The 20,559-nt window shown below is 40.9% G+C and overlaps 3 protein-coding genes across 4 annotated transcripts; 2 read left to right on the plus strand and 1 right to left on the minus strand.

The window, feature by feature from the left end:
- Window positions 1-1,925: 1,925 nt before the first annotated feature.
- gla (galactosidase, alpha) lies at window positions 1,926-8,599 on the plus strand. Its single transcript, XM_041944294.1, has 7 exons — window positions 1,926-2,151; window positions 3,594-3,768; window positions 4,498-4,672; window positions 4,886-4,977; window positions 5,425-5,586; window positions 6,277-6,474; window positions 6,674-8,599. The coding sequence occupies exons 1-7, from the start codon at window positions 1,991-1,993 to the stop codon at window positions 7,004-7,006; spliced, it is 1,296 nt and encodes a 431-aa protein (XP_041800228.1). The 5' UTR covers window positions 1,926-1,990; the 3' UTR covers window positions 7,007-8,599.
- rpl36a (ribosomal protein L36A) lies at window positions 7,322-10,337 on the minus strand. The gene is made up of 5 exons (XM_041944295.1): window positions 10,264-10,337; window positions 9,428-9,533; window positions 9,278-9,345; window positions 9,067-9,189; window positions 7,322-7,403 (listed from the first exon to the last, which is right to left on the minus strand). The coding sequence occupies exons 1-5, from the start codon at window positions 10,264-10,266 to the stop codon at window positions 7,383-7,385; spliced, it is 321 nt and encodes a 106-aa protein (XP_041800229.1). The 5' UTR covers window positions 10,267-10,337; the 3' UTR covers window positions 7,322-7,382.
- Window positions 10,338-10,774: 437 nt separating this feature from the next.
- On the plus strand, window positions 10,775-20,500 carry btk (Bruton agammaglobulinemia tyrosine kinase). Of its 2 annotated transcripts, none has more exons than XM_041943823.1 (18): window positions 10,775-10,912; window positions 14,444-14,602; window positions 14,744-14,848; window positions 15,194-15,275; window positions 15,475-15,600; window positions 15,700-15,764; window positions 15,843-16,030; window positions 16,647-16,709; window positions 16,841-16,895; window positions 17,011-17,090; window positions 17,409-17,536; window positions 17,754-17,825; window positions 18,286-18,457; window positions 18,643-18,862; window positions 19,010-19,074; window positions 19,513-19,631; window positions 19,746-19,903; window positions 20,011-20,500. In XM_041943823.1, the coding sequence occupies exons 2-18, from the start codon at window positions 14,462-14,464 to the stop codon at window positions 20,080-20,082; spliced, it is 1,911 nt and encodes a 636-aa protein (XP_041799757.1). In that variant the 5' UTR covers window positions 10,775-10,912; window positions 14,444-14,461; the 3' UTR covers window positions 20,083-20,500. The 2 variants fall into 2 exon arrangements, with proteins under 2 accessions (XP_041799757.1, XP_041799758.1); XM_041943824.1 differs by lacking the exon at window positions 10,775-10,912 and adding an exon at window positions 12,693-12,895.
- Window positions 20,501-20,559: the final 59 nt, after the last annotated feature.

Below are 20,559 nucleotides of genomic sequence, written 5' to 3' on the forward strand. Positions count from 1 at the left end.
GTCTTGAAGAGGGGTGAGTATCAAAATCACCACGAAAAAACACCATGAAAATTCTCTGGCACAAGTCCTGCATTCATACTTTAACTTCAGTACTTCAAGTACAAAAGCGTTCCGAGCAAAGCCGATTGCATATTTTCTATGTAAAATATGATCTTTAACTAAAAACAATATCAGTCAAAGTAATGTAATGGAGTAAAAAGTACTTTGAAATGTCATGCAGTAGAAGTGTAATGTAGTATAAAGTTAAAGTACAAGTACCTTGAAATTGTACTTCAGTACAGCACTTGAGTAAATGCACTTAGTTACATACCACCAATGGTTGCAAGACATTAATTTCTCTTTATCCTAAATCAAATAACCACTCAGCAAACTTCAGACCATGTGACCGTCCAGCCCAGGAATACTGTACATTTTACCCAGACTGGGAGGAAAAGGGGGTGGGTAGGGGCCCAGCAGCTCATTTTTGCCCAAGGACCCCCAAGCAGGTTAGAGGAATAGATCTTGCCAAGAGTTATATCAATATCACTCTAAGGTCTGTGCAGAAAATAGAAAGCGAAACCCAGCAGGTGGTTAGCTTATCTTAGCAAACAGGGAGTGACAGTTAGTCTGTCCAAAGGTATTAAAATCTACCTACCTACCTACTAAATCTCATGAATTAGCCTGGTACATCTTAGTTGTTTCATTCACACAAAAGCTGAAATGTAGAAATAATAGCTGGTGGTTTTGAGGGAGGTTATATGCTAGATAGTTTTTTTGGTTTGACTTCTTAAAGTCTAATTACTCTCTTAACGCCTTCACTACTTCAGCTGATAGTGTGCTTACGTGGTGCTTACTCCGTTAATAAAATTGCAGCTCAGCAAATTTTGGTCCATGTGTAGGAAAACTGTTCACATCACACACAAACTGAATGTAATGCATCTCATTTTTCCTTCAGGACCCCATAACGGGTTAGTCGAGCCCTGGCTCTCAAACATTAAAATCTGTTTTGTGCTATTTTATGTTGAGTGTTTGCATTTTATGCAACTTTATACATCTATCCACCACATTTGGAAGCAAATATCGGACTTTCTTCTCTACTACTTGTGTGTTACAGCTTTAGTTACTAGTTACTATTCAGATTACATTTTTTCATACCCTTTCTGTCCTGTGAAAACAACGTATCTCCAAATTCTGTGTTTTTTATGAACTGAAGGATTAAGTGTTAATTTGTGGGTTGAAAACATTGTCCCACCTCTTAAGATAAATAAACTATATGTAAAAAACATTGGATTTCCTGGAAAATGCATTGTCACATGAAGAGAAAAAATGCATTGTCACATGAAAAAAAGGAAAACTTTTTTCTGAGCTCATGAAAAGTTGACTTTTCAGAGATAGGTTGTTCTCACAGAACAGCGATGCTTTAATTATATGATGATCTTATAGAATATGATGCATTGCTGTAGTTTAAACTACCCAATCGTGTATAAAGTAGTTAAAATTAGCTCAACCATGGACATCTACAGCAGTAAAATGCAACATACACATTTATACAGCAATGCTATTAATCCACAAATATCATATATAATAGTATATTATAGATTAAATATTTTTAACTTAAGTACTTTTGAATGCAGGAGTTTAACTTGTAGTATTTTCACATTGTGGTTTAGTACTTTTACTTAAGCAAAGGATCTGAATACTTCCTCCACCACTGGATTGAACATCCTAAGTCTACTAACAATGTATGAATATAATTTGTATTGTTGCCCTAGTTTCAGTGTCTCGTCAGGTGACTTGTCACCTGAACCTTGGCGCCTACCTTGTAAAGAGACAATCTGGCCGAGACACCATTGGACAGTTACAGACGCATTTTGACTCTATTGGTCCAGATTCACGTCAATCGCCCTGGGGGTAGGCTGAAAGCGTTTTATACGAGGAAACAGACCCAAACGAAAACAGTCGCGTTTTGTCCTTGTTGTAAGATAAGTGTTGAGTTTAAAAGTGAGAAAACATGCGCAGAGTTGAGCTTCTGTTTGCTCTCGTCGCTCTCATCCGTCCCGCTGCTGAGGCGCTGGACAATGGACTGGCGCTGAAACCCACAATGGGCTGGTTGCACTGGGAGAGGTTCATGTGCAATGTCGACTGTGACACGGAACCCAATAACTGCATCAGGTAAGAGGCATGAGAGCTGTCAGCCGGCGGCGATCCAGCTCAGTCTGACACGTTTGTGGGTTAGAACACACGGAAATCAGTCATATGAACGGTGCTCAAGTCCTGTTACTGTTACCCATCTTCAGCTAGATGTGATACAACTCCTCCTCCTCCATCTCCACCGCACGTCTCATTTATAAAGCGCCTCCTCTGAAAACTCATAGAAATTACGTGAGTTCAGTACAGAAATAATAGGGAAGCTCTGAAATGCGCCGTTATGAACAAGTCACGTGGTATCCTGCCCCGCACAGGAAGTGACACCATATGGAAGACAAAAAAGAAAATGTGTGTGATATTTACTCTACAGAAGCAAACTGGTCTCACAAAGGAAAAAAATCCTAAAGTTTGTTGTAATTATGTCTTATTTCATAATGATAAACAAACCACCTCATAATAATTTATTGATACTGTTCCATGTAATTATTATTACATGACTATGACATCAATATTATAATATTGAGAAATTGTCCCAGAAGGAAAGACCCTGATATTTTATATGACAGGACCACAATTACCTGATTTCGTTTACCTTCATTTGTTCCTTGGTTTGAGGCACCGGGAGATATTGATGTGCAATGGAATAACCTCAATTTGCAAACCACTTTGTTAACAAAGTGAAAGTGTGCACTCATAACAAAAACATGTTTGATTCAGCTCTCTATGTAATTTGCATTATTACTTTGTGTGCTAATTCAGTGGGAAGTTTCAAGTAAAACACTCTGATCTGCTTGAGGTTACTCCACCAGCTCAGTTTTCCTCATAATTATTCATATGCTAAGTCATAATTAGGGCTGCACTAATGATTATTTTCATTATCACTTAATCTGCTGGTTATGTACTCAGGTAAAAGCAAATGCTCATCACCCATTTTCAGAGGCCAAAGTGACATCTCCAGATAGATACTCTGTTTTTGATCATATATGAGAAAGAAAAGCAAGAAAGAAATGTTTGGCGTAGTTTGCTCTGCTTCAAAAATTCTTTGATTTACTTACAACTGACGAGCAGTTAACCGACCATTGATTGCAGCTTTCGTCATAATTACAAATGAGTCCATTTTTTCTGAATGCAGAGCACTTCAGAAGTAATGCAGGATCCTGCTCCCTGCTTTATTTTAGGCGCTGGTGACAAACACAACACGTCTCACTTCCTGTGCACAGCAGTTTTTTTTTCCCCCCCTTCAGAAAGCCCTGGACAACAAAGCGTTTACAGCACCAAATGTCAGCCTCTCGGTTGAGTCGCTGTTGTCTTACATCGCTCGACAACGAACAACAGAAGAACTGGCATTCGTCTTTGTGAGAATAGCACATATTTGCGTGCGCCATGTTGCTCTTGCACATGACATTGAACACTGGCATCTAACTGATACTATCAGCCCCGCCTGTCTCCTCCTGTTGCCCTGGCAGTGAGCGCCTGTACATGCAGATGGCAGATGTGATGGTGAAGGAGGGCTGGAAAGAGGCCGGCTACGAGTACGTCTGCATTGATGACTGCTGGCCCTCCTACCAACGTGATGCCCAGGGCCGCCTGCAGGCGGACCCCAAAAGATTCCCGGGGGGCATCAAGAAACTGGCCGACTATGTGAGTAGTAGGTATAAAAGAGGTACTGAGACTGTGGATGTGAATGTACTATTTTTGAGTTTTTATTCTTGTTTCCAGTCTTTATGAATAAAAAACACAGTGAAATCCTGGTAAATCGTGTCAAATTTAACACATACTCCTACAGATGTGATTCCATGGGGCGCAGTGTTGAAGAATCTGTGGTGCAATGCGTCTAAGTTCGCAAATCCCTGACAAACAAAAAGTTTTGGAGGCCCTGGTTAAATCACTCTAGAAGTAAAAGTGATTACGCAGTCAGATTACATATTCATTTTACATCCATCTGAGCCGACCCGCAATTATTTACATAATGAAGGGGAGAGGACCAGATGTGTAACCCGAGTCTCACATTTCATACCGGTGAAAATCCAGCTCCTGGAGCCAGGGGAGATGCGCAGGCCTATAGTATATTGTCTTACATGTAGGAGTGTGCTGTGGTTCGCCCTCTTTGCTGCAGTCACAATGCAGAGCAGCTCTCTTGAGTCTGAGACCACTGTGACAGGCTGATTCCCACTCAGGCAGCGAAGAAGTGATGCTCACCAGGAAATGGGTCTATTTAGGGCCCACTAAGGCAGAGCTGGGTCCTGCAAGTTTTTTAGCTGTGCAACATCGCCACCTACTGGTAGAATCGCACAACCTGTCAGATACAATACTGCGGCCCGTACTTGGAAACGAAATCAATTCATTCTGATGTAATTTTACTGTTTTAAGGTCCATTCTAAGGGGTTGAAGCTGGGGATCTACGCAGATGTAGGGAAAAATACCTGTGCTGGGTACCCCGGCAGTCTGGGGTACTATGAGACAGATGCTCAGACTTTTGCTGACTGGGGTGTGGATCTGCTCAAGTTTGATGGCTGCAATATGGACTGGACCTTGCTGGGAGAAGGTGAGCTTTGTTTGAATATGCGGATGCCAGTCGAGTCCCAACATAAGTGATTACTGCCTGACCTGAAGTAAATGTTACTGCATATAAAGCCCATCGATATACATGTATACTTGCAAAATTCTTATGTTCATGCCTGAATTATTCTCTGTGTTCTTCGGCCATTTGTTGGTCCTCCTCTCACTCGGAACTGCTTATGATTTTGTTCTGCTCCAGGCTACATCAACATGTCAAAAGCACTGAACAACACTGGAAGAAGTATCCTGTACTCCTGTGAGTGGCCTTTGTATGAGTGGCCTTTCCAACAGGTGAGAGAAGTTGTCTTTACTCCACTTTAACTCCAGCTTTAGTGATTTTTTAAAGCAAAAATACAGATAAATCTCCACTTTACATTGTGTCCATTCGGCAGCTGCTTTTGACCAAAGCGACTTAAAATTAGCGCATTCAAATCACGTAGAAGCAAATAACTAAAGGCACGTTCGGTGCTACAGTGCAAGTTCATTTCTCACTATTTTCTGACATTCTCTACACCAAACAATTATTCTGTTAATCGAGAAAGTAATTGGTAGATTAATCAATAAGTTGCAGCCCTACTTTAAATCTCAACATACATCATCAATCTCTAGTTTATTTTTCAGGATTTCATCCACACAATAAAAGCAAATAGAAAGAATACTTCTTAATGATTATCTGCTGCTTAATGACCCCATACATCATGTGTTGTGCGACATAAAAGAGCATTTCTGTGCCCGCAGCCCAACTACGCAGCCATTCGTGAGACATGTAACCACTGGCGCAACTTCGATGACGTGTACGACTCATGGAGCTCTGTCAAGTCCATCCTAGACTGGACTGCTTCTCATCAAGACATCATTGTCCCCTCAGCTGGACCTGGGGGCTGGAATGACCCCGATATGGTACTCTGCTCTACTCAGGCTTTGCCGTCAGACTGAGCATAGCACAAGTGGCCTTCAAGTACCAAGCTGCTTGGTTAGCATTTTAAAAACCTTACTGCCAGCTGCTACAGTTTGAAGACAGAGTGCTGATTTGTTTCCACTGACACTTGAAGGAATAGTTTGACATTTTGGAAAATGAACTTATTTGCTTTGTTGCAGACAGATGAGAAGATACCACTGTTACTCTGTACAGTCAATATGAACAATATGAATTTAGCAGCTAGACTGGAAACAGGTAGTCCAAAGGAAACAAAATCAACCAAGAGCACTTCTGAAATTCACCAATTAAAAATCTGTGTAAAACCAGAAGTCATCATTTATAGAATTCATTATTTCTATGAATTACACAGAGAAGAGCTTTTAGGTAGATTTTCTGTAATTTTTTGTCAGAACCAGGCTAGCTTTTTCACCAATTTTCTCTCTTTGTGCTAACAGTCTGCTTGGCTGTACATTTATATTGACCATATGGACATGCAAGAGAGAAAATACTCATATTTCCTATAATGTTGAGCAATTCCTTGAAAAGCCAAGTGTTTTTGGGTTAAACATGATCTCATTTCTCAACAGTTGTTTGCACTGTCCACACATGCTGTCTGTAAGCCTAACATGCCCTGTTATTTACATATTTATGACATTTGTCCATTTCTCTAGCTCGTGATTGGGAACTTTGGCTTAAGTCATGACCAGCAGGAGTCTCAGATGGCGTTGTGGGCCATCATGGCAGCCCCTCTGCTCATGTCTAATGATCTGAGGGACATTTGTCCTCGCTCCAAGGAGCTGCTGCAGAACAGACACATCATAGCCATCAGCCAGGACTCACTGGGCAAGCAAGGATACCTCATTGCCAAGGTGGGTGGGAGGAGACACAAAGTGTAATCACATCCTGGAATGACAGCAGTCAGTGTGTAAAGTACATTTAGTTTCTCAATAGAAATGCTTAATGTGTTGGCAGCGGTCTCAGACATTTTAGCATTGATCTTAATGAAATTGTATGTAACAGTACTACAAACTATTGTCAGAACAGAATGAAACACAACCTCTTCCACAGGTGGACAGTTTTGAGGTGTGGGAGAGGCCTCTGTCCAACAACAGGCTGGCTATCGCTGTGCTGAACAAACAGGAGATCGGTGGTCCCCGAGGGCTTAACATCAGCATGGCTGCTGGCAGGAAAATCTGTGACCCCCAGTGTAGCGTCACACAGATCCTGCCCCAGTATAAGGAAATGGGTGTTCAGACTCCACAAAGCAAAATTGTTGTATCTGTCAACCCTTCAGGCACAGCTCTGCTGACTGTCACTCCTATGAGCAGCCACTTGAAGGAGGGTGACAAACTGCACTGGAAGGACATGTCTGTCAAACACAAGGACACCATCGTTTTGTAGTCCTCCTGTGGTTATGCACTTTAAAGGATTTTTACTGTTTTAAGTGGAATTATTTTTAATTTCAAGCATTTGTGCTTGAGTGAAAGACAAATTCAAAACAGGGAAATGTTTTAGTCTGCAAAGTTTGCTTGAATCAGATTGGATACTATGATGATTACAGTACACCTGCTACTCCTATGTTCAATCAAATCACTGGAAAATGTTTTAGCACAATGCTTTGAGTTGTCCAGGCTGCTAACAGGTTAAATTAATGTGACAGATGCACATCTGACAAGTACGATGACACTGAGGTGAAAGAAGGGCCAAACTCCAGAGTATGTTTTAATAACATTTATTGAAAATAGTGACAACTTCCTCCAGAAAACTGGGCCACAGCTTAGAACTGGATGACCTGGCCCTGTAAGAGAACAATGGAAGAAAAGCAGAGTTAAACACTGATGTGTCAACGATGCATGTTTCACTCTAAATGCTGCTGGAAATTCTGAACTTTTGTACTGTATTCAAATGAAGATTGTTTTCTTCACATTTGTTGGCTTAACCCTAAATCAAAAGCAAAGTAAGTGTTATCATATTATCATACTGATTTTTACATTTTAGGTGATTTTCACACTGTACTGTGAGTTAAGAATTAATGTTGAAAACCCATTACACAAATATGCTGCTACACAAGTTGTCCATTCATCCTATTATATACAAAAAAATTAGTCAAAGAGCTGGATTAAAAAAAAAAAAGAGCTGGATTCATCTTATTGTGAAATTACATTTATGAAATTAGAAATTCAAAAAATTTCTTCAGTCCTCTGTAGGTTGTCTGAGTTCATGAGATATGAATGGCTTAGCGACGGCTCTTGGTTTTGCATTTTAGTATGAAGGTCCAACAGAAATCACATCAAATTAAGACCAAATTTTCCATGAAATTCTGTTCTCACGTGATCCCTTCCCCACCATTAATTCATGAGCATTTATGGTCAACAGTGGGATTAAAAGCTATAAACTACTTAAACTAAATTTTATTAATGCAGAGTTAAGAGACAAATGCACCATCAGGCCAGAAAGGGAGTCAATCAGGGCAATGTTCTTAACGTTTTCAGCATTTGTACTAATATTACTGTGGTATTAAGTCAATGTGAAAATGCCATATGACAACCTTACAAAGGTTGGGTACTTGGACCGATAAAATGATCACATCACTATACAGGAGGTGACATGACTCCACATTAATATGCTTAACAAAGCAGCCCTTCAGAATCCTAAAATTACAGTGGATTTCATTGGTCATGTTTTTCTGTTTCGATGTATTTTCAAAATGCATTTCACCCAAAAGAAAACCCTCAAATCCTCTGCTATTAACAGGAAATTGTGCCCTGGTCAAAATGTAAGTCAAGTACAACATTCAACTGCGGTTTAAACTATGCCTCATTCTCATGGACATGTCTCTTCTCTGTATCAACTGTCAGAGCTGGACACTTGTCACCCCTCACACTCAAACCTGCATCCTCATAATTTGTTCCTGCCTCTTCAGCACTTTGTGTATTTCAATTCTTTTTGTGGAAATGTTCATTCTTAAGATTTAAAAAATTAAATACAATTATATGTATCAAAAGACAAATTTTCCAGCTCTCACTGGTGTGTAGTTAAAGCCACTTGCCCACTCACATATTTTGCTGAAACTTTCAGTGTTCCAGTGCAGTGCAAGATACCATAACACATCAGAATCAGGTTTTCTGTTTCATTTTACAGCTGCTGAATCAAATTTAATCAAATTAACTTCTTGATTCATGATTCCTAGCATGACGAGAGCAGGGTCAACATTAAATTACCAATTACTTCCTGTTGAATAGTGTGGGCTAAAATGAGAACACCTTGCATCCACTGGTAGAGCCTATAGTTAGCCATAGAGGATTTAGAGGTGATTTTGAGGTGCACTGCATAGATTTCTAACCTGTAACACTGAAATATATTATTCAGAGAGCATTAAAGCACTCTGAAAGTTACCCATGAAATACAGTGCACAGTGGGAATGCACACAGACATAACTGAATGACATCAATTACGCTTACCTTTCTCTTCTTGTCACCACCCAACTCGAAGTGCTTGCATCTCTTGATGGCCAGCATTCTCTTGGATCTGCAGTTGGGCTCCACACACTCAAGCCTCAACACAATTTTCTTTGTGGTTTTAGCCTAAAAAAAACAACAACATATGGTTGACTCTGATCTCACAGTGTTGCACTTGTTACCAGGTTAAACAGCAGTACAACACTCAGCATACCTTCTTTCGGAAGATGGGCTTCGTCTGACCACCATACCCGCTCTGCTTCCTGTCGTATCTCCTCTTACCTGCAGAACATATTCAGTTTAACTACTTATGATACAGCTCATTTATCACAGACAGACCCTTCATAAATGGTGGATTATTTACCCTGTGCATAGAGGGAATCCTTTCCCTTCTTGTACTGGGTAACTTTGTGGGGTTGGTGCTTCTTGCACTTCTTGCAGTACGTCCTGCGGGTCTTCGGGACGTTCACCTGAACAAGGAAGGCAATAAAATTTAAATAAATTTGCATTATATAGATTTCATGCTCAATGTCCCTGACAATTTGGAAAGTGAACCATATTCGCAAACATAGTTAATGAAGTTAAAACATTTCTATCAACGGGTTGTAAGGGATAGCTAACCATTGGCGTTAATTCGGCTCACTATCAGGCTGAGCGTGGGGCAAACCGACACCATTTACAGTTCAATACTAGTTGATATCGTGTCACGTAGACATAGTGAACGTTTTTGTCAATGTAAACAGCTTTATGGGCCTCCGTTTATTATCTAACTATCAACGTCCAGGTCAGGGTAAAGGCAGCTGACGTTGTCTAACAAGCTAACTTGTTAGCATTGTAGCTATGTAACGTGAATTCAAAGCGAAACGAGTTTATAACCATGTGAGGCTGCAACATTGCCGAAAAAGAAAAGGCTGTTGTTTGCTTTGGTTGCTGCTTTGGCTGACATTTAAGTTAATATTTTCCTTTTAAAATGCTGGCTGAATTGCCAGTACGCCGAGCAGCCGCATTCGCCACAACACAGCAAGCTTTGGTAAATTACAATTTAACATCGTGAAATGTACAAAAGCTGGCCAATACTACCATCGTTGCGTGTACCGCAAAAATGTTGACATATTACAGTTAACTAGACGCAGAAACAAAGTTTTAATCAGCAGGATTGAGTTTGATTCTGTAAAATGTATCCGTGTACTACTTTCATACCATGGTTGCGTCCCGATGCAGAGGAAAAGAGGAAGGTCCAGACCGGAAGGAGTCTGTAATGTAGCCCTCAGCGGTGAACAAACTGCACAGTCTGCCCCCTAGCGGCAGGACACTTCAGGAGGCCAAAGACCTTCTTCTGTTTGGTTTTACAGCGGTTGGCAACCAACTTACTAGGCCAAAGACCTCAAAACAAACAAGATGAAGAGCTAAAGAGCTTAAATTGTCCGTAAATGCGGAGTTACACATTTAGTGTTTGTGAAGCACAATGAGCAGACTTTCTCATGCCTGCAGAAGGCATCAGTTTGAGGTTTGTTGATCTGTTGTCCCTGCAATACACAAACTGGCAGTCAACTGAATAAGAAATTCCCTCAAAAAGTAAGTTTAACTGCATATGAACTGCATATGCAGTTAACTAACATGGTCCATTTATCACTCAAGCTGTCCAGAGAGCTGATATGAAAATGAGCAGGAAGAAAAAGGGGAAGTCAGTGGAGCCGATTCCTCTCTGTGGGTGGGTTTAAGTTTCTTGCATCATAGGCTAACGCACATTTTATGGAAGGCGAACAACTGAGGCAAAGGTTCATGTCACCTCTTCAAACATCAGCATCTATACTTAACTGTCCAATGCTCGACTTTTCTGGGTGTCTTGGTGAGTGACAAGCTCTTTGAATGTAGGCTGTAAGGTCAAGATGTATTCTTAGCCATTTGTTCACTTAAGTATGAATGATGACAGCAGCTATATGAATGCGTATCATGTGAAAAACTGACAAAAGTAGTCATGACTATTATGAAGATTTGGGCAAATCCTAAATGAAGTCACCACAAAAACTATAAATAAATCAACATTATCTGCTAAAATGCAAAGATGTCACACTTGTTTCTGAATGTTTGGTTGACAGGGATGGACTCGTGTGTATTCTGCTGCACTTGCTGCATGTTTTTCAACCCCTCTTGCAGCACTAGAGTGGTTTAGATGTGTGGTGGGGTTATAATCAGTTTCTTGTGGTTACCTTTAGAATCTAGACATGACAAATGTCTTCTATCCTGAGAATTAGTGACCATTAGTCACCACGTTAGAATTGCAGACACTTAACTTTATCTATATGCAACACAGAAATTGCTGTTTGTTTATGCATATTCTGGAAACTAACCTCCACAGAACACCACAGTGTTAAATTGACGAGGCATCTTAATATTTGTGGTTTGATTTAACCCTTCTGGCTTGTACTGAACATCCTCGTCACTCTCTTTTTCTCTCACTGTCTCTTTCTTATGCACACACGAGCACACACACACACACAGACACATACTTTCTTGCATAGACTACTTATCTATCAGGAAATGCCAGGAAAGAGAGCAACTTGACAGGTTCCTGTTAAACCACATCTTTCATGATATGGTTATGTTTGCTGTGTCATACATAGCAGACGTCATGCAACAAAATAAATACTTGTATTCTATCCGATCCTTTTCCTTTTAACACACTGCACGGCCTCACATGCACTGAGGTTATGACACACACGGCGATATTTATGCATTACAGAGATCACTTGGCCATCACTCTGAAAGCCACCAATGTCAGAAATGGCGGAAACATATTCAAATATATGTTATCTTGTGATCAGATAATTCTGTGAGATTAAATGATTATTTTAAGGACACACTTTGGCGACTCTTGGCTTTTGAGTTGCTGAAAAGTTGCCTTATGTATACGCAGCAACACTTCTTTTAATAGCCCGATTTCACAAAAGATAGAGCAGAATTGATAGATATAGTATGTGAAATTTCACAAGTCAAGAACAAATAAGCAACTGAGTGGAGACGCTTTAAAAAGTGAGAAAAGGCCTCTCCCTGCAGAGCGTTAAAGTCTTGTGCTGCGCAGAAACAGCGGTAAAATAAAACAAATCCCCCCAAAAATATATTGTAGATATATATATATATATTGTATATTTAGTTGTCAGTGTGTGAGTCAGGACGTGGTGTGTAACAGCATGCATCACAGGTATGTAAGATACCTTTTAAACATGCTCATGAAAGATAACTATGCGTTTGAGGGAGCGATAATGTCAGGTCGAAGTGCTGCAGGGCCACTGAGTTTCTTCTCCCTTCATATTGCAGTACAACACTGATGCAACTTCCCTATGAGTTTGTCTGTGTCAGCCACCATGAGTCAACTCCCTTCATGAAAGACTCAAAAAAAATAATCTCCATTTGGTGGCCATGATACAGTGAAATTCAGACACGCAGTGTCAGTCGACTGGCTCCGGTTGATCAGAGGGAAAGAGAACGGATGGGACATCGCTCTTTATCTGCAGAGTTTAGTGACCTCCGCTCAAGTTAGTGATGTGAGAAAACATTAGGCGGTGACGAATGAGGAATGAATAAACAACGTTTCACAGAATGGGGAACAATGCTGTCTGCTCATGACGGCACAAACAAAGCCAATAGGTATAGCCAGTGCAGTGTGAAGAAATGTCTCACTCCTGGTTTGCAGGGTGTGAGAGAAGCTTCTGGTAGCGGTACAGTTCAGATGACAGAAGGAAGTGCTCACAAGCTGAAAATAGGCCGAGCTGAAGTGCAAACGCATCAGACTGAGACTAAGAGACAATGAGCGTTCGGCTGTGTGACGAGGGTGAGTCTGAGCATCTGATAGTCCATGTTTCACCTGGAAATATGACACTATGACCTCCTACCTTGAGCGCTTTGTGTACTGTTGTTGTATTTTAAATTAATATGTGTGTTTTTAGACAATCAAGCAGAGTGGAAATACATCTGTGAAGAGGGACTTCTGGTAAAATAGTGGTTTGATGTGTTTTTAGTTTTAGCATCAGTCAGTTGCACCTGAAGTTGACCTTACTTGTCTGCACACGGGCCCATCACTGATGCATCTATTGATGTAAAAAAAGGGGTGAATTATTCAACATGTCAAGGATCTTTTCACTTCTTTTTCAGCATTTGTGGTGATTTTCTTCCTGTACTGTCAGTGAGTTATGTTTCATATATGCTCATGTTTAAAGATGTTTACAGCATCTGTTTGAGTTGTTAGTTGTGGTAGTCTACATTATCCTCCTCCATTAACAGAAGTTAGTGTTCCTTTGCCCCAGTCAACTCTCATCTAGTTATACTTTTATGCTGTTTTGTATCAGTTGCTAAGCAAATGCTGAAAACAAGACACAATAAACTGTCATAAACTAAAAAGGCCATCCTTTTAAATTTGCCTACATGTTATAATGCGGGTAAAGTGTAATTATGTGTGTGAGCGAAAAGGTAGCCTATTGATGGTGGGATACTGTACTTTGGTATGTTATATGATGAGTTTGCCAGAAAACTAATCTCATTTAGAAGTTTCTGACCACACCAGAGACCTAAGAACACACATTTACTGTGTTACATAAACTGGGTTATTGCATTAAATAAGAGGGTTGCTGGGCTTTGAAATATATCAAAACAGATTCCAAATCAGGTCAAAAAAGGTAGTAGAGCATGTGTCTGCACTGAGAGAGAGCAAACTTTCCCTATCAAGCTCGTCAAAGACATCTAAATTTATGTGACAAGAAATAAAATCCCCAAAAAAGGATGCAACTGATTGTGTTTTATCCGACGCAACCTCTCACATCAAACAATCCAAGAGGTGCGGGAATAATGCCAAACTTTCTCATTAGGAAGCCACTTATCCACGATCTGCTCACACGCTTTCCCAGTACAAAAACATTCGGGTGACTGAGCTGGTGTGATGATGATGATGAGGATACAGTAGCTGAGGGAAACAGATGCGCCATGGGGGGTGGGGAGGGTTGGGGATTTTGGAAACAGAGGAGGTTGCTGGCAGTAAAAGCAGGGCTTATGCAAATTAAAGTTAATCACACACCGATACGTGCTCACACTGCTCACTACTCTCACCTGTGTTAGTGGCACTGCTCCGACAATATGAATAATAAGAGTATATATCAACTTAAATTTAAAGGAAGAGAAGACACTGGATAATCAAGTGTCAAGTACAACATAACTGGCTTATATTGCTTAGTTAAACACAGTGACAATGGTTGAGGCAGTCACAGCTCTCAGCAGAGCGATTAACGCCTGAGTGGAGGTGCGAACATGCTGTTTGGTGTTCTGCCACAAAGAAAACAGCCCAGTGTTTTGTGGCTACTAATACTGATCCTGCCCTGTTCCCATGCAGATTAATCCTGACTGAACCATGTCAGACAGTATACTGGAAGAAATCTTCATTAAACGATCTCAGCAGAAGAAGAAGACCTCCCCACTGAACTACAAGGAGAGATGGTTTGTTCTCACCCAGGAGAAAATAGCCTACTATGATTTTGATCCTGACAAAGGGGTACGTAGATGGAACTGCAGAAATCCTTCACTGACATGGCCTCACATTTGCATCAGACTCATGTTTGCTGGTGACCATGAGAGAACTGTGCGGCCACGTTTCTTTGAAGTTGCCTGACTGTTTCCTCCATCTGTTGAGCAGAAGCGAAAGGGTCTGAGAGGATCAGTTGACCTTGAGAAGATTAAGTGTGTGGAGACGGTCCAGCCGGAGCCCAACGCCCCGCAAGAGCGCATGTATGCATTCCAGGTAAACATTTATGTCATTTTAGTTGATAGTGTTTCAAACATCTGAGGCTTGTAACACAACACCAAGCTTTCTCCTTGGCAGACAAAAACTGTCCAATCCTCCAATAGTTAATAATGTGAAAGTCCAGTGATATGAAGTGAAACCGTCTCTCACACTCAAATGAACTGGGGACTTTCAGTGACCGTGCAGGTGTTGCCTTTGCACACGTGTTAACTCACATGACAAGGTAGCTGTCTTGAACTGCAGTGAATATGATCACGCAGAGATAGAAAAATCACACAATGCCTTGAAATAATAGACAATTTTGACAAAAACAGCTTAATTTCTTTCTCGTTTTCGCCACAGATCATTTATGATGAGGGGCCGCTGTACATCTTTGCAAAGACCGAGGACATTCGGGCTCAGTGGATAAAGAAGCTGAAAGACAGTTAGTACATTCATACACGTTTACAAATGTATCCGGTGTTAATGTGTCATGTCAGTCACAGCATCTCATAAAGAATATGCACTTATCATATCTTAATATCACCCAGTGCCTGCAGAGCAGAAGAGCTGGGTGCATATGCAAATGATTCAATGTAAATGTCCTGTGTATGTGTTCGTGTGTCCATACTCCATGTGCATAGTGGTGCGATTCAACAAGGACCTCATGCAGAAGTATCATCCTTGTTCCTGGATGGATGGGGTGTGGCTGTGCTGCCAGCAGGAAGTTAAACAAGCCATGGGCTGCAAGGTGCTGGATAGTAAGAACGGTAAGAACAAGATTCCCTTTGGTTTGAATCCTGCAACGACCCCCAAGTCAAGTTTAGCCTAAATTATTTCATTCATATATTAAATGATGTCCTTAATAGGCTTTACATCTAAACCATCTCGGCGAAGGGGATCCAGGAAACCTCTTCCTCCTACTCCAACAGAGGTATACACACAGTCCCTTTAGAATATCAGTAATGCCGTAATTTATTAATAATTCATCCAGCAACTTTTGTTGTTTCAGGACAAGCCTGGTCGGCCTTTACCTCCACAGCCTCCTGAGACGCCAGGCCCCTCTGTTGGCATGACCGTCATAGCAGAGTATAGCTACACACCCATGACAGCCCAAGACCTGGAGCTGAGGAGGGAAGAGGAGTACACCATCCTGGAGATGTCTGAACCAAACTGGTGGAGAGCCAGAGACAAATACGGGTGAGATTAAAAAAATAACACGGTATAACTGATTATGCCACAGTAATCTATTCATTTTAGATATTAACTTAAAAACAATATCTGTGCGTCATCTAATGACTCTCTGGTGTGAATATACAGGAGATCCCACATGTACAGGTACAGACCTGCATTCAGATTAAAAGCAGTGGGAAAGGTCTAAAGTCATATCACTGCATGCTCCTTGCTTGCAAAAGGGGAGATGAACTGAACGCTTTGAAACACATGAATTAAAATAAATTAAAACAAGTGCATAAAGTGCAGGAGACAGCACTAAGAGTGGACCTGAATATGCAATTCTGTATGGATGAGGGCATTTTTTTAATGTGTTTGATCCAATATATTTTCCGGGCTTCTTGATCCCTTGTGCCATATAAATAAGAAAACAAGAATGTTTTGACATGATTAGGAGAGAATAATCATCCACATTTGAATGAGTTAAATTTGCATTTAGAGTTCGAGGTGCAAGAATTTGTTTGTGAGCTGCTGCTGGTGTGGTTGAGCACTTCAATGTCCAGCTGAGATGCACGTTTGTTTGTGTGTTTGTTTGTCCATGTAGAGTATTAATGAATAAAATGTGTTTTGTTGTCTTTCGCAGAAAGGAAGGATACATACCTAGTAATTATGTGGTGGAAGCAGCAAATGGGCTAGAAAGATTTGAGTGAGTAGGGGTACTACTGTTTCTACAATTTTTAAGTTTGCGGATTAATAATTCAAGCTAACATTCTTTGTCTGAACTGGTAAATGCTGCAAAAACAGTATTTTAAAAAATATGAACGTTTATTTTCACAGCTGGTATTGCAAGAATATGAACCGTAGCCAGGCAGAAAAGCTGTTAAAGACTGAGGTAAACTCACTGAGGACAGCTTTGAAATTTATTTACACCTACAAATCAGCTGAACTTAGCCAGACAAAGTTTTATTTGAAACTTCTGAAATATACGCCTGTGCGTTGTTTCCCAGAACAAAGATGGCGGCTTCTTGGTACGGGACTCAAGCAAGGCTGGGAAATACACCGTGTCTTTGTTGAGTAAGGGTGGCGGGTGAGTAAGACCAGTGGTGTTAAACACCCCTGTATACTGTATCCACTGACTCCAGTCATGCGTGAACGTATCAAAAGAAGAACTGTTTGTAATGAAAGCGGAAACAGTGGGCGACAGAGGGAGAGAGATGTAAATTATTCATGCAAATCCTGGACTAATCTGCCTGCAGAACTTTTTCATCGCAGGGTTCCAAGACTGTGCTGTACTGACGATAACTGAGAAGACATTGCCTACTCATGCATACATGATAGGTTCCTGTGTCGATGAAAACCTGTTGACTAAATCTACTCTAAGTTACTTTTACTATTTTCTCCACAGGGAAACTGGTGGAAGCTGCAGACATTATAACATCTGCACCACCTCACTGGGCCAGTTTTATCTGGCAGAGAAGCACAATTTCAGCACCATCCCAGAGCTCATCAACTACCACCAGCACAATGCAGCAGGTTAATACAGTGGCCGTACAATGGAGATCTCATAGAGGGATTTCCAGATTGTAATCCTTTTGGTATTTTTACATATTGCGAGAGCAATGGCAGCAGGAAAAAGGAAGTGACTCAAGTGGGCAAATAAACAGGATGTCAAAAAATGGAAACAGTCAATGTCCATGCATCAAAAATGACCTTACAGGTAATAATGTGGTCTTGTTATCCCCCTCTCTAGGTATGGTTAGCAGGCTGAAATACATCGTATCTAACCGCGCACGGCCTCCATCAACAGCAGGGCTTGGCTATGGTAAGAGTGAATACATTCTCTTGTTTTGTTAAAAACAATGTTAGTTGGTGATTAAACTCTGGTGACTGATTAGAAAGTTCTCTGCGTGTGCAATCAGCCACCAATTATCTGAGACTGTATTAACGCTGCATGCATAATGATCACGGCAAAGAGTTTGATGAGGAGATTGATAAGAATCTTACTCTGAATTGTAAATATGGTGCTGGAGCCGGCAGACAGAAAGCTTAGCTTAGCAGCTAGCTTGGCTGTGTCCAGAGGTCACAAAATCTGCCAACCACTTCCTCCAAAGCTCATTAGCTAGCATGTTAGCTTGCTGTTTCTCCCTGCTACTGACCATAGCTTCATATACACATGATAGTGGTATCAGCGATTACTTTGCAAGAAAGCGAACATTTGGCTAACTTTTCATTTAATGTGGATGCTGGAAAAGTGCTGCTCCATCCTCTTTTGTTTGCTCCAGGTGTGTGGGAGATTGACCCCCATGACCTCACCTTCATCAAGGAGCTGGGCACCGGTCAGTTTGGAGTGGTGAAGTATGGAAAGTGGCAGGGCCAGCACGACGTTGCCATTAAGATGATTAAAGAGGGCTCCATGTCTGAAGATGATTTCATAGAAGAAGCCAAAATCATGATGTAAGTTAAACTAAATGAGTCTGAATTTGGACTGAGATGTCGCTCTTTTGTCGGCCATTCAGCTGGTAACGATGGTTTTGTGCATGAGACTAATAATACTCATGCGTCACACTGGGAAGTGTAGTTCTACAGCTTCTGTGAGGAAAACCAACACATGACTTCCTTCTCCATTTCGCTCAAACCAGGAAGCTTCGCCATGAGAACCTGGTCCAGCTGTACGGCGTGTGCACCAAACAAAGGCCCATTTATATCGTGACTGAGTTCCTTTCCAATGGCTGCCTGCTGACGTACCTCAGGGAGGGCCTGAAGCAGCACCCAACGGCTGTCCAGCTCCTAGAGATGTGTAAAGACGTCTCTGAGGGCATGGCCTATCTTGAGTCGAAGCAGTACATCCACAGAGACCTGGTGAGAGAAACAGATGTGCAACACATATCCCAGTACATTTATACATCATTATATCATGTTATGTTGAGATTAAGATGGGATTAGCTATTTGAAGATAACAGTAAATAATTACAGTATAATCAAGAGCTTTCTTTGTTTTGTCCTCAGGCTGCCAGGAACTGTTTAGTAGATGGCAATGGCACTGTCAAGGTGACTGACTTTGGACTATCAAGGTAAAATACATGAGTTATACGACACACTGAAGCACATTGGTTCCTACTAAAATCCCCTTACTCTGAAAAGTAACTCAGTACATTTACTCCAGTACTGTTGTCAAGTACAATTATAGGGACTTTCCAGGGACTTTACTGCAGCATTTAAATTTTATGCTAGTTCATATTTTGGCTCCACTAATCAGAGAGAAATATTGTATTTTTACTCCCCTACATTTCAGTTTCAATTAATATAAAATATATAATAGTTAAAAATTAGTCACTTCCAGCAACTACAACAGTAATAATAATACAACACTCAAAGACGCATTTTAATTTAAGTTCAATAGTCGATAATACTTCTTTACTGTATCCTTTGTAATGCAGAACTTTTACAAATATAGAGTACTTTCACATTTTAAGCAAAGGATCTGAATACTTCTTTCACTGCTGCCTTAGGTATGTCTTAGATGATGAGTACACAAGCTCAGCAGGCTCTAAGTTTCCTGTTCGCTGGTCACCTCCTGAGGTTCTCCTCTACTGCAAATTCAGCAGCAAGTCGGACATATGGGCATATGGTGAGTGAACACAATGCACAGCATGTTGCATTTCTGCTCAGATACAAGTGTAATCTGTGTTTAAATGTCCTCACAACTATTTTTCACTCTATTACCTATTTCTTAAATACTTAGGGGTTCTCATGTGGGAGGTGTACACTTTGGGACGACTTCCGTATGAACGCCTTAACAACACGGAAATAGTGGAGCAGGTGTCCCGGGGCTTGCGCCTCTACCGCCCCCAGCTGGCCAATGAAAAGGTCTACACCATTATGACAAGCTGTTGGTTTGATGTGAGTGAATTTTGAATTGGGTTGTGGGCCTCACCTTGCACAGAGTGATGACAGTAGATGTAAATATCTTCTGCACACCAAATCTCACAGCGTCTCTTTGTTTCCAGAAAGCAGATGAGAGACCCACCTTTGAGGAGCTGGCACTGACTGTTCAGGATTTGCTGTACGAGCTCCAGTAGATCTCAAAATAATCCACAGCAGCATCCACACAGAAACAGTTCACTCTGATCCCCCCAGAGCAGCATCTCCATGTGTCCCACACAACGAAACAATCATTAAAACAGTGCCTCAGCACGGGACTGCACAGCCACACTGAGGTCCTCTGTAATGTGAATATGTGTATTGTGAATGTCACTATAACTCGGTCATTAGAATAGCATTCCTATCACATTATTGGAATTACAGTCCTATGATTACCATTCAAGATGTGTATATTTTATTGAAGGTTATTGGATTAAAAACATACTGTATCTGTCTTTATTGTATTCTATGTAGTGTATTATGAGGAATCATTGTTAAATGTAAACACCTTTACATGTGGAAACAAGCTTTGTGTGAACATATGTATTGCACAAATAAAAGCCAAGTATGCCAGGCTCTGAAGTGACTGAAACGAAAATGACTGTCCAAACATTCACATTATAATCGAATATGAA

Source organism: Chelmon rostratus, chromosome 9, assembly GCF_017976325.1.
Source record: "Chelmon rostratus isolate fCheRos1 chromosome 9, fCheRos1.pri, whole genome shotgun sequence".
NCBI lineage: Eukaryota > Metazoa > Chordata > Actinopteri > Chaetodontiformes > Chaetodontidae > Chelmon > Chelmon rostratus.